Source organism: Eptesicus fuscus, chromosome 6 (genome assembly GCF_027574615.1).
Source record: "Eptesicus fuscus isolate TK198812 chromosome 6, DD_ASM_mEF_20220401, whole genome shotgun sequence".
Taxonomy (NCBI): domain Eukaryota; kingdom Metazoa; phylum Chordata; class Mammalia; order Chiroptera; family Vespertilionidae; genus Eptesicus; species Eptesicus fuscus.
Window position 1 is genome coordinate 26,384,663 of NC_072478.1, and position 14,124 is coordinate 26,398,786.

At 50.6% G+C, this 14,124-nt stretch overlaps 1 protein-coding gene across 3 annotated transcripts in view; it reads left to right on the top strand.

Moving 5' to 3' along the window:
• The first annotated feature begins 300 nt into the window (after nt 1–300).
• The window catches only part of MLLT1 (MLLT1 super elongation complex subunit), an 84,537-nt gene continuing 70,713 nt past the window's right edge, over nt 301–14,124 (top strand). For 2 of the 3 annotated variants that reach the window (XM_054717474.1, XM_054717475.1), the window contains exons 1-2: nt 301–459; nt 9,466–9,646. In XM_054717474.1, the coding sequence (XP_054573449.1) occupies nt 448–459; nt 9,466–9,646 (193 nt within the window). In that variant the 5' untranslated portion in view covers nt 301–447. Of the gene's footprint in view, nt 460–9,465; nt 9,647–14,124 lie in introns of those variants that run through there. The other variant, XM_028159125.2, reaches the window with a different exon arrangement.

Genomic DNA, 14,124 nt, shown 5'->3' on the forward strand with positions numbered 1-14,124 from the left:
CGTCCGTCCCGCCCCCGGCCCCCTCCACGTGCGGTGCACACCTCGCGTTCTCTCCAGCGGACTCGCCTCGCGCTTTCCTCCCTCCCTCCTCCCGCTTCTCCGGTCCTGGCCTCCCATTGGCTGAGGACTTCGTCCCTCCGAGAGCCGCCCGGCCGGCCCGCGCCAGGCCGGAAGACCCGCCCCACTAGCGGCCTTCCGTGCTGTTGATTGGGCTAGGCGGCTGTCAGTCGGGGCGGCGGGCCCGAGTCGGCGGCGGGGGCCCGGGGTCGGTGTGCGACCCGTACTGGCGGTGGTTTCCGGTTCCGCGGGGCTGGCGGGCGGGCGGGCGGCCGGGAGCGGCGGCGGCGGCGCCTGACAGACAATGAGGGCGGCGGGGAGGCGCTGAGCGGCGGCAGCGGCGGCGGCGGCGAGCGACGCGGGGCCCGGGGGCGGGGCTGGGCGGCAGCCATGGACAATCAGGTGAGGAGCGGCCGCGCCGCCCCAGCGCAGCCCGCGCCGTCCGCCCGGCCCCCTTCCTCCCTCCCTCCGTCCGGCCGCCCGGCCCTCCTCTGGGTCTCGGCCTCCCCGCCCCCGCCCGGCCCCCGCCCGGCGCCCGCCCGCCCCGCTTTGTGCGCGCCTGCCGCTCCCCGAGCCTTTATGTGGGGCAGGGGCGCCCCTCCCCCACCCGCGACCCGGGCCTGGCTGGAGCTCCTGGGACCCTCTTGAGGACCCGGGCAGGCCTCGCCCAGAGCCTCCTGGGACGCCCCTTGGAACCCCAGTGCAGCCAAGAACCCTCTGGGTCGCCCCTCGGGAACGCAGCCCAGAGCCCCCAAGGGCGGCCCAGACCCCTTAGGGGCGCCTTGTGGGATCCCAGCCCGACCCAGAGCCCCCTGGGACATCCCTTGGCACCCCAGCCCAGAGTCCCCACAAGCGCCCCTGGGGACCGCTCAGGTTCCTCGGATCCGGCCTGTACCCCCTTTCTCTTTTGGGCTGGCCTGGGTCTCCTTTCTGGACCCTTGGCCCCGAGTCCCCTCAAGCTCCTCGAGTCCCCAACCTGCTGCCTCTTTTCTCCCTTAACTATGGCCGGGTTTTGAGTCTCTCCCCCCCCCCCCCCCCCAGAACCCCTGGGACCTTGGTTTGCAGCCTTCTCCTTCCTCGAACCCTAAGCCTTCTTACTGCTCATCCTCTTCCAGGCCTGAGCCCTCTCTCCCCTCTGATCCTGCCCCTGCCTCAGCCCGAGTGTCCATCTGTCCTCAAACCCTGGCCAGGACCTGGGTCTTTGCCCACAAGGACCCAGGCCTGCGTTGGATGACCCGCCCTTTGGGCCTGGGGTTGCTTCTTCAGATGCCTTTGACTTACTCTGCTGTCTCAGTCCCTCTGGTTTCAGGCCCTGCTCACTCTCCCTGAGTCCCAGTGCCTTAGGGGGCTGTCTCTCTCACCTTCAGACCCTCTTCTCTTAGACCAGGCCCGGGGCAGCTTCTGCTCTGACCTGGAGCCCCACACCCTTCAGGCACCAAATGCCTCACTCGCTCAGCTTGGGCCCTCTTCGACCCAGGAACCCTGGTTTACCCTTCCCACTTTCTCCCCCAACCCAGCTCTCTCTCATCAGTAAGGTTCCTCCAACCTCATTTGACCCCCCTTCGCAGACCTGCAGTCTCCCCGGAACCCCTGTCTCTCTCTTTACTTCTAGTCTTGCTCTGTGTCCCACCATTCCCCAGCCTGATGCTGTGACTTCCCACCAGCGCCCTTCTCCCAGCGCATCTCACTTTCCCCGTCTTCCCCAGCATCTTCGAGCTTCCACCTGGAGCCTTGCTCCAAGCCCCGGGTGGTCCCCTAACCTCTGTAAACTCTCCCCATGGCCCCTCTCCCTTCCTTCTGGAAACAGCCAGTCCTGTCAGTTCTGGTAAACCTGAGGGCTTTTTGGCCTCTGATCCCCCCCTTCACCAGCTCTGCTTTCTCCTCTTCCGCACCCAGGGCCACTGTGGCCCCCAGCATAGGATCGTTTATTTCTTCCTCCTCCCCTGCTGTCCCTGGCTTCCAGGGGCGTGAGGCCAGGAAAGGCGGTGTGGGGCTGTGGGGGTGGCAGCTGAAATCTCTGCCATTATCGAGGGCAGGTTGAGGCGTCCCTGGCTGCTGGCGCCACTGAGGCGGCTCTGTCTGGTAAGGCGCTGTGTCTCTGAGGTTTCTGGGGTGTAGGGCAGGAGACCTCTCCCCTGCCCATCCTGGCTGCCCGTGGTGGCACAGGATCATTGAGGCTTGTGTTTGTGGCACCCTCTCACTAAGATTTCCCTTGTGGCTTTGGTGTTACTACCTTTCTTTTCAGAGGGAAGGAAGAGTTTGTCACAGTTGAATGGTGGAGTTCTACAGTGTAGTGTGAATTCAGTTCCCTTGAAGGTACAGAGCTTGTTGCTTTCAATTAATAGGGAGTTATAAACAAAAAGTATACCTTCCGTGTCCACTTTCAACAAAGCCCACCTCTGGGAAGGGCTTGCTGGGCACTGCATGGGCGTAGAATGTCACTCCTGCCTCTTACCTGACATGCTGGTTCCCCGGGAAGATGTCTTAGGCTCAAGTGTGTCCATTCCCCTGGATGGTTGTCATTTATGTAAGTGGAATGGTGAGAATGGGTCGCACTCCTAGTTTGTGACCGAGCGGACTGGTGAACACACTCGAGGGTGAGATCCGTATTGCCCAGCGCTGTGGCCACCAGCACCTGTGGCTTGTGAAACACAAACACACCACAATGAAAAACCAGTGCTTCAGTCACACCAGTCACATTTTCAGTGCCCAGTGAGTACTACTGCTGCCCTTCAGCCCCCTCACTGGGCAGCATGGAGAGATGGCAGGAAGGGCCGTTGGACCGTGCTGGTCTAGATCCTTGCAGAAGTATTTGCAAGTGAAACTGGTCCTGAAGGGAAGTATGTGTCACCCCGTGGACTGATTCTCCATCCTGGTTGTGTTTTCATGCAAATTTGGGAGAGTACCCAAGTAGGCAAGTTGGCGGTCAGTGTCCCAGAACGACTTCTGGTGTATGGTAAAGGCTTTGAATCCAGCAGAGTCTCAGCTTGCCTTTCTCCCCTAGGATGCCCCAGACCTGTAAGTGCCTCTGTCTGATGGGGAACGACAGGATTTTTCCCGAAGGGCCCGTCAGCTTTGGGAGTCTTCTCTTTACTTTCCTCTTGTGTTCCCTAGAAGTTTCAACCCAGCTAAGAAAGGCGATTCTGCATTTTGCTCTGGGCACCCAACTTCTCAGCATCAAAATCTGTCCCCATGGGTAGGCAAAGTCTTTATGGTTCCCTCTGTCCTGACCCCCAAGTCTGTACTTTACACATCCAATGTCTGTGGGATTTGTTTTTTTTGTGTGTGTTTTTTAGGGGGAAGAGGCCATGTACTTGGGTGAGGGGGCAGATCTTTGCTCATTAGGTGTGTGATTTATCTCCAAGAATGGTAGGGAAGGAACAGGCGTAGTTAAAGGCCAAGCAGATGCTGGGAGGATGGGGAAGGGCTGCCTGGGGAACTAGAAGAGGTGTCAGTGTCTGGGCGATTCTGTTCTCCAAAGGACCTCGGTGTCCTCTCTTCACAGAAGCACTGGGCATGGCACCGAGGGTGGATGATACTTCAAAAGGTTCTCTTGAGTTTGGAATTGGGAACATTTGCTGTGTCCATACTCTGTTGTTCCAGAAGGGGAGGTTTGTTTCTAACGGTGATGGCCCATTTCACAGATGTGTAAATGCAGGCTCAGGGAGGCCCCGAGAGGAGTCAAGCCTTAGTGGCATTCTTAGGTAGGTCTCTCTTTACTGAGACCTTGCAGAGAAATGCTTGGAATTGTTCAGAGCACTGACATGAGAGTGACTGGATTTCCCCCCACCCAGGTCTGAAACTATCAGTTGGAAAGTCAGCATGCCAAGTTTTTGTCCTGAAGTTAACTATGTTGTAAAGTACTTGAGGGCAGGGACCCGAGTCCTATTCCCCTTTATGTCCATGTAACACAACTTTGTCTAAGCTTTGCTAACTGTTAAGTAAAAGTATCAGCTCCTTGTAACCAGGCCCACCTACCTTGGCCACAGTTGCCTTTATTGAGTTTAAAAAAAATTCCCTGAATTGCTGCTCCCTAGAGAACTTTGGCGACACCCGGCACGCCGTCTACATGTCTGCAGGCATCTCATGTGTATGTAATATATACCCTGTCCCAGCCTTCCTGGTGAGGGTCTGTCTTCCCAGGAACCTGAAAACTAAGGATTGTAGATTTATTTGCATACTCACATGGTCTGCACACTTATCCTTAGAGAGTTTCCAGAGAGCATTCATTGAGCTCCTCTCATCCCTTTATCATTAACCTTATGCCCCTGGTGAAAGGGACAAGGCTGGACAGAGTCAGAGGAGGGGTGCAGGTGCTGGCTGCTATCCCCCAGTGTACCAGCAGTTAGAAGACTAGGGTCTCATGCAGGTTGGTTCTTTCCCCCCTCGGGGCAGGCTTGTCACTGAGAGGATTGTCACTGAGGGCCAGCCTTCATTTTCTCTTTTCACATTCATTTGTGGCTGCTTCTGAGAGCCCCCTACTGGGTCTGGAGGGGGAAGGTTCTGCAAAGAGTATTTTATTTGGTCTTGTGTCACTGTCACTTCATGTGACCAGTACTTTTTCCCGTTTCTTCTAAGTGTGGACCATATTGCCATTGATCTGCTGGATCCAGTTGGACCTGGCAAAATCAATCCTGACTGATGAGGGAAAATGCTCTTGGGTGCTTTATCTTTCCAGTAGGGGAGGGGATTGTCACAGCTGCGGGAATTAGATGCTGTAGCCAAACTCCAGGCTTAATTATGCCACTCAATAAAGTGTGAATTCCCAGAGGAAAGGGCATCTGTTGAGAATTCCCACCAGAAAGTCAGGGAAAATCTTACAGATAAATTTGTTGCTAAAGAACTGCCTTCTGGGGCCCAGGCTGAGGGCAGGGTTCACAAGGTACAGGAAGGATCCGACGAAGAAAGGTCATTGAAGGAGTGGAGCTGTTGGGACCAGGCTGGCTCTTTCTCTTTGCCAGGTGGAGGTCTTTCAAGTCCTCATGGGGGTTGGGGGGTTCTATGCTCCAGTGAAGTTCCTGGAGAGCCAGGATCTGTTTGCCTGGTTTGTAGGACTTAAGAGTTTGGCCCTTGTTTTCCAAGTGCCCTCTGCCAGTTGGCCTGGAGAGAGGGCAGTGCCCACTGAGGCCCTCTGCCCAAGGTGAACTGTCCCCAGGTGGCCCTTAGAGCCCGTGTGCTGCTCCATCTTCATCCACAGGTCTTTGGGATGATGTCCTTGGAGTAAGACAGGCCTGAAATATTCCCCTTTGTTCCAGGCTTTTGTTGGGGGAGTGGTTGGCAAAGTGGTCCCCAAGATGCTGGGACATGGCAGTAACTGAAGCTAGGTTAGAACTCCAGACCCTACAGGGCCACTTCCAGCCCCCCACTCTGGAGGTCCCATAAAGGGCCTCTATGCAGCTGAACAGTGAGATTCTTCATTCCCAGGCAGGTTTCCCTAACCAACAGTTACCCTCTTTAGCCAGGTACCCTTCGTGGAGAAATAGCTAATTTGCTTCAGTTATTTGGTTCTAATGGACAGGGAAGGAGTCCAGGTAGAGTAAGGAAGGGAGGAGCAGAATCCTTGGAAGTGAAATTGGCTTAGCCATACTAATAAATTATTATGACTTGACAAGTCAGAGTAGTTGGCCAGGGCTCAGCTTCTTGCTTGCCTCCAGTTCAGTGTCGCTTGAATGTCTTACTGAATCAGTGAGTCATATGTATAATAGCCCACAATCTGTGTTATTCCACCATCTTTATTTTTTAGAAGATTCCAGCATTCAGGGAAGTGATCCTCTCCTGAGTGCACCATTGTGTGCAGTTATTGGTACCTTGAACCTGGGGGTGTGGAGGCTGAGTTTGTGCCAGCCTCTAGGGCACAGATGCTGCTGCCCAGCGAGCTTTGGGCATAGTCTGCCAGCTACAGAGATGACCTACCGCTGCTTCAGAACCTTCCTGTTTGTTTACTTTGGCCTGTGGAGTGCATTTTTGGTGCTTCCATTTTCCCCTTTCTGATGGAACTGTGGTCTCTATTCTTTCACAATAACTGCTTTGCTGATCGTGTGCCCTGGGTAGGAACCCCACATAATCAGAAATGCTGGGAAGGCAGCTGGATTGGGGAATAACAATCTGAGGAGGCATCTCATTACGAAGGAGTTAACTCCAAAGAACAAAAAGTTGTTTGCCAGTAAATTATTGTTATGATTGTATGTATTTAGTTTTCCACCAGTAACCCTCCCAGCAATCCAGGGATTGTCTCCCAATTTTTCAGTGTGGAAACAGGTGGGAGAGCAAGGCAGAGTTTCTTACATACATGGACATGTATATGGTGATTACAGCCTTTTGGGATAATATAAATATTGCTTGGGTTTGTTTATGTTGAATGTTGTCCATATGCGGCACTCTGCAGACAGATGCTTATGGCTGATTTGAGCATAACATGTTTATCCAGACGTGTGGTCCCTTCTCTCTAGCTTTAGGTGAGGTATTTCCACTTGAATAGGCCCAATACTCCCTCCCACCATCCCAGGAGCATCCCAGCTATCAGGGTCTCAGGGTTATTTGAATCTCCTTTGCTTTCCTCCTCTGTCCACTCTGAGGTCCTGTGAGTTCTCCCATTTCAGGGTCGACTCAACCTCGTTTTTTAGCCACGCTCTCTGGTTGCCTTCAGGTGGACTTGTTTCTTTTCTCCCTTCAGCCCCGACTGCACAGATTGCCCAGGCCCTCCTCGCTCGTTTCCCAAGGAGCCCCACAGGGACTGTCCTGTGTCAGGGGAACTCCTTCTGCCCCGTTTTTACAGCTGCTCATTAAGTTACCCAGAGCCTCTGCTAGGTCTTCTGTATATCGGGACCATGGCTCTTCCTCTGGGAAAGCACCACTTAGAACTCATTGATCTAGGAAGGCCCTTTGACTCATTAAGTATAGTTGATGCCTCATGTATCATGATTCCAAGATAGAGGTTAGAAGGACGATTGAGATGTAGTCCTGGTGAGGCAGCAGTGAACAGGCCAGGAATAGCAGCAGGACGAAGTGGGCACACAGCAATCGGAAAGGGCTCTGGAGAAAGTAGCACTTAAGCTGGGGTTTAAGGGATGAGTAGAATTTGATCAGCAGGGAAATGAGTAGGACACCCAGGCTGCAGGCTAGAAGGAGCAGAGACAGACAGGAGTAGACATTCTGCATGTGTTCTGGGATGCTAGCATTCTACTAAGCTGGAACGGAAGTGGTGTGCATTTTCTGTGTTTCCTCAGTTCCAAGCCTTTTGGGCACACCACAGACTTAGTAACAGTTTCTTGGTGTGTTTGCATGTGCGTGCCTTGGTGGCAGTGGGGGTGTGTGACTTATACATGGACTGCACAATACGCTCTGACCTCAAAAGGGCTAAAAAGTGAAAAAATAATAAGCATCTCTGACTTGAGGAAACACAGGTGTGAGAATGTCAGTGTGCTGAGGCATTTGGACTTTATTCTGAGGGCATGGTGAGCCGTGGAAAGTTGTGAAACAGTTAGAGATAGGATCTGTCTGTCTGCCCTGCTTTCATCGCAGAGACTGAGCAGCGATAAGAAGGTGAAGAGGAAAAAAAAAAAAAAGAAGGTGAAGAGGGAGGGAGGACACTGGTGGCGGGGACTGAATGGGTTGCTGAATTGCTGAGAAGAGGCAGGTACAGAGGAACTGTGGCCATAGGGACACTTGTCATCAGTGGGTTGGGTGAGAAAGAGGGTGGATAGTGAACAGTGGGAGATTTCTGGTCAGAACCTAGGAGGGTGGTTCTATCAAGGGAGGGCAGGGAAACCCATCACAGGGGAGCTTTGTTTGGGAAGTGTGGCATCAGCGCCACCCACGACTTGCTCCTGATTATCTCAGCTCTTAGGAGCAAGTGTGCACTTGGCCTGTGCTTTCTTTGTATCATTCCTGCATTTGATACTAGGTGTCAGGCTGTATCTATGGGAGGTCTGGGGAGGCTCTTACTGAGGAGATGGCTGTTTACAGTAGGTTCCCTGGCAGTGTTTTGACACCCACCCTCCCCCAAGATGTTGCCAGTGCTTCGAGGTTTTGTGGCTTTGTGTCCAGTGGAGTGGAACCAGCATGAGCTGCCTTATGTTTCAGGGCAGAGTGACAGACATGAGCATAATGAATGGAGCCTGACTACCAGGGCTGCAGGTCCACCTGGGGCCTGTCCCCAGATGGCTTCAGCCTCACCCCTCCATTCTCACCATTCTGCTTTTAAAACAGCCACCAGCCCTAGGTGGTTTGGCACAGTGGTTAGAGTGTTGGCCTGCTCAGTCATTGAGGATTCCATTCTGGACAAGGGCATGTACCTTGGTTGCAGGCTGTATCCCTAGGCTCCGGTTGGGGTGAGTGCGGGAGGTAACCCATCGATGTGTCTCTCTCACATTGATGTTTCTCTCTGTCTCCCCCTCCCTTCCACTCTCTGAAAATCAATGGAAAAAGAATATCCTCAGGTGAGGATTAACAAAAAAACAGCCACCATTTGTGTGGATGACTCAGGTGACTCTGCTGGTCTCTGCTCTCCAGGAGGCATTCAGGGAGAAAGAAAATGTGATAATCAAGGAGCGTGGGAGGCTTGACCAGGGAGGCAGGCTGGCAGAGTGGCTACAGGAGCAGGTCCTTGGGTGACGCACACCTGGATTTGAGTCTGGGCCCTGTTCCCTACCAGCTGGGCCCCTTGTGTGTGCTACTTGGCAGCGCACTCTTGGAGCTTTGGGTTCCTCTGTAAAAGGAGGTAATCACACTTCTTTTTTTTTTAATCCTCACTTGAGGATATTTTTTCCATTGATTTTTAGAGAGAGTGAAAAGGGGCGGGGAGAGAAAGAGAAACAGAAACATCAATGTGAGAGAGACACATTGATTGGTTGCTTCCTGTACGCTCTCTGATTGAACCTGCAACTGAGGTACATCACCTTGACCGGGAATCAAACCTGAGACCCTCAGTCTGTAGGCTGACGCTCTAACCATTGAGAAAACTGGCCAGGGCATAATTGCACTTCTTATACCATTATATTCTGGGAGTTTTTGGGGATGCCAACTCTGGACAAGGAGCCATCCCTGAGAAGCCAATGTTAGAGCAAGTAAACAAACCATTAGTAAGATGACTTTTAATAGTGAAAAATGCTAAAACATGATGTGACAGTGATGGGATGGTGGTGGGTGGTTTCATATTAGGTGGGCAGTCCAGTCAAGACCTCAGTAACGGGAAGGAGCCTGCCATGGGGAGGCCTAGGGGCGGAGCACGTGAGGCAGAGGGAACTGCAGGTGAGGGGGAGGGTGGAGAGGAGCCGTAGCCCTAGCTTCGGCTTGTGGAGGGGAGGAGATGTGTAAAGCAGGCACACGGTACCTGGTCCTCATGGACAGCTGGCAGTCTCCTGCTCTGGGCTTTGTGCTGACCCCATGCCCGCCTCTTTCTCCCACCAGTGCACTGTCCAGGTCAAGTTAGAGCTGGGACACCGGGCCCAACTGCGCAAGAAACCCACCACGGAGGGGTTCACACACGATTGGATGGTGTTCGTCCGTGGCCCCGAGCAATGTGAAATCCAGCACTTCGTGGAGAAGGTGGTCTTTTGGCTGCATGACAGCTTCCCCAAGCCCAAGCGTGGTGAGTGGCCCCTGGCCTCCCCCCTCTTCCCAGCCAGACAGCCACGCAGGGCCTAGTGCCTACAACACTAACCAATTTGCGTCACTCCTTGCAAGGCTGGTGTTCACCTTCTCTCCTGGGGCGGCGGGCTCACACTCTGAGGTTCTGGCTTGCACCCCTCGGCATGCCAGTGAGAAGTTTACCGGCCAGCACTTGGTCCTTCTTTGACCCTATAAAGGTCCCCCTCCCTCCCTTCTGCTCCTTCGCTATGGAGTTCATAGTAGGGAAAACCCCAAAGGAACTGATGACTGTGTCTCATGTCATTACTTAGACTCGGGCTCTGAGAAGTCTCCAGAGAAAACATAGTCAGTGGCCAGTGGGTGGGAATGGGTGGTTTACACCCACTTGGTGAGTAATCAGGAATTGCTTATTGGGCCTACATTTGATGAGAGATGCCATTTTAAGAACTCATGATATTTGAGAGGGGGGACAAAGCATAAAAGGTGCTCATTTCACCACTGTCTTGTTTCTTATGCTTCCTTTCCTGTGTTACCTCTCAGACTGTTGTTTGATGAGCACAAGTGCCTCATTCACGTTTTCCACGAAGATTCGGATTTCCTGTGACCTGGCAGTCTGACAGGGCAGAGAGAAGGGGATCAGAGAACACTTCCTGGGGAATTTGACGGGGATCTTAGGAACATAGTTGGTAGCCATCTTATGAGCTCCGTGGGGCCATGTTTGCTCTTCTCATCACTGAGTCCCCGTTGTGAAGCCTGGCATGTCACAGGAGCCCAATAAATATTTCTTGAATGGATGTGTTGATGAAGGCATGAGGACTTTTTGCTAGCAAAGTGCTTCAGGGTTGGGGAGCCACTGCTGCACTGCTGACCCCTCTCCCTGCAGGGCAGGATCTAGGTGCCCAGGGCTGAGCCAGAAGCCAGCTTCGACAGATCCACTGGGGCCTGGACCTGGGTCAGCAAGTAGCTGGCTTATGTTACAGAAGCAGAAACTTCTGGTTAAGAAGGGAAGGCAACTTGAGATTCCTACTGGCATGGTACTCATTTCTTTTTCTTCTGGTTTCCGTCAGCTTTCAGTTGTTTCTTTCCTTCATTTCTCTTCTCCCGAATCTCTTCTCTCCTTTCTCTCTGAGCTTCTTGTAGGAGAGCAGACATGTTACTGACAACAGCAGATACCTGCAAAGCACATAATAATAATAATAATAATAATAATAATAATAATACATGGCACTATCAAGCACTTCCTGATAATAATAATAATAATAATAATAATAATAATACATGGCACTATCAAGCACTTCCTGCGGGGTCGTTTTTTTTTATTGTTTTATATTTTTATTGATTTCAGAAAGAAAGGGAGAGGGAGAGAGAAATAGAAACATCAGTGATGAGAGAGAATCATTGATTGGCTGCCTCCTACATGCCCCCATTGGGTATCAAGCCCAAAACCCAGGCATGTGCCCTTGACTGGAATCGAACCCAGGACCCTTCAATCCACAGGCCGACACTCTGTCCACTGAGCCAAATCAGCTAGGGCTCCTGCAGGGTCTTGATTTATTCTCTTCATACAGATGGGGAAACAGCCTCAAGTGGGCCAGGTAAGCTGCCTGTACTTAAAGCAGCAGTTCACACACTGGCCTGGGGGTCTGCGTGTTAGTGCTGCCTGTTTCTTTTGGCATCTGGCCATGCCCATTCATTTGGGAGTCTTCTGGGGCTGCTGTTGAGCTTTAACAGCAGAGTAGAAACTGTGACTGCCTTTTTCTTGTGAGTTGAGCCCGCCTTGTTTCCCTAGCAGCTTCCACTCCAGCTCTTTCACCATCTCCCTCGCTTGTCTTATTCCCTTTTCTCCCAGTGGACTCAGGATGATTATATCCATTCACCTTTATTTTTTTATTTTTTAAATGTATTTTATTGTTTTTTTACAGAGAGAAAGGGAGAGGGATAGAGAGTTAGAAACATTGATGAAAGAGAAACATCGATTAGCTGCATCCTGCACACCCCCTACTGGAGATGTGCCTGCAACCAAGGTACATGCCCTTGACCGGAATTGAACCTGGGACCCTTCAGTCCGTAGGCCGACACTCTATTCACTGAGCCAAACCGGTTAGGACTATCCATTCACCTTTAAACTATTTATTTCATTTTTGCCCTTACAGGGTCAGTAACCAAGCAGTTACTAAAAGTAATATTAATATTGGTCTGCATTTGTCAAGCACTCACTGGTCTGTGTGCTGTGCTCATGACAGCCCTGCCCCATGGTACGTCCCAGAACTCCTGCCAGGTAGATGTGGAAACAGGTTCAGAGAGGCCCAGTATCCCACTTACAGTCTTGTGGAAGCAACATAATCTCTGAGTTCCAAGCTCCAAGAAAATGGGTGATGAGTGAGGTCCACTTTCTCAGTGTCAGCGGGTAGAACTTAAATTAGTAGTTGAATGGTGCTTGCCAAGTCTACTCAAACTGTGTGAAATATAGTAAATGTCCGGTTGGCTATTTGTTGTGTTGAACAAAACTTGATTGGATTATTCCCTACCAGTTGTCAGTGAAAAATGGAACAGGCTAAAGAGTGAATGACGCCCTTGCTGGTTTGACTCAGAGGATAGAGCATTGGCCTGCGTACTAAAGGGTCCCAGGTTCAATCCGGTCAAGGGCATGTACCTTGTAGCAGGCTCCCGCTGGCCAGGGCCCTGGTCAGGGCGCATGCAGGAGGCAACCAATCGATGTGTTTCTCTCACATTGATATTTCTCTCTGTCTTTCGCTCTCTCTTCCACTCTTTCTAAAAATCAGTGGAAAAATATCCTTGGGTGAAGATAAAATAAAAGTGAATGAGTTTCTTACAGGACTCTCGGCTCTGAAATTATATGTTATGTACTTAAAGTATCTTTAAAATCAAATAAATACACGTAATAGGTGGGAAGTTTCCATTTCTCATGCCATCACTGTTCACATTGCCCCAGGGCCAGTCTTTCTAATCTTTTCTTGATTGTGTTCTTCCTGAACGCCTTAAGTTAGTGGAAGTGAATTGGCTTCTTAATTCTTGATTTTCAAATTTAAAAAATATTAATTTACCAGCATGAAAAGCTAGACTTTATACTAAACTCCCAACTCCTTTTATACACTGTCTGCTCTAAATGTTGTATAGTTAAGTGATTCATTTTGTGGTGATTGTCCTTGTGACTTTAGATAATGAGCATACCTGCTTACCTTTTGGATTCTCCACAAAGACTCACCCTTTTTAAACAAGTCTTCTGGCCGCCAGGTCTAACTCAGTTTCTTTGTTCAAAACACCTAAATAGCCACATGCGCCTGACCTTTTTTTCTATTTTATTTTTCTCTTTAGTACCATTTTAACATATTTATATCATCTTGTCCATCTGATTTGTGTCCTACTATAGTTTGCTGCTATCTCCTTGGTGCTGAAAGGATTAGGTAGGCGCTGCCAGCTTCTGTCAGTATCTTCTGACTTTCTGCTTAGAAAGAGAAGGCCATGAGCACCCCCATCTTTCCTTGAATCTTAACACCCCTCCTTGACGTTGTTAAAGTTGTTGAACTCAAACTGAGACTTTCACTCCGGGATCAGAAATTGACTAAAAGCTGGAAATCAGTAAGCAGTATTGATTTTATTGACTCTGTTCACTGTTGGGCTAGTCAGGATGCCAGGTTTTCATTCATCCTCTCTGAACTCTGGGTCACTCACAAAAGAACACTCAAGGTAATGTCAAGGCAGATGGGTTCTTTCTTTATCATTCTTGGTTAAAATTCAGTTCTGAGTCTTTTTTATTTTAAATATTTTTATTGATTTCAGAGAGAGAGGGAGAGAGAGAGAGAAACATCAAGGATGAGAGAGAGTCATGGATCGGCTGCCTCCTGCACGCCACCCACTGGGGATTGAGCTCACAACCCAGGCATGTGCCCTTGACCGGAATCGAACCTGGGACCTTTTAGTCGGCAGGCTGATGCTCTATCCACTGAGCCAAACCGGCTAGGGCAGTCCTGAGTCTTTTGCTTCATGTTTGGGCCCTAACTTTGTGAATACCCCTTTGCTTCTCTCTTTTCTCCCACTGCATTGTGTCTTCATTACACCTCCACTTTTTTTCTGTCCTCATTCATTTAGTCAATGGATTTTTCCCGCCCTGAATATTTCATTCTGGTTCTCTCTGTCTTCCTTCCTCTAATAAGGGCTGGCTCCTCTCAAAGCCACCTCTCTAGTCATCCCCTGGGATGTTCCTTTATTGTTCTCCTGGGGGGATTTATTTGTTACCTTATGTTTTGTTTTTCTGGAGTAATTTCACAAGTAATATCCCAAGAGATTGATTACTTAGGAAATTTCCCAAGAAAGGTAAGTGGGAAATGAGCCTTTTGACTCCTAGTATATTTGAAAGTACTATTATTCTCTTTTCACACTGGGTTGCTAGTTTGGCTGAATATAATATTCTAGTTTGAGAATTACTATCGTGTAGAGCTTTGAAAGTATTTGCTTCGT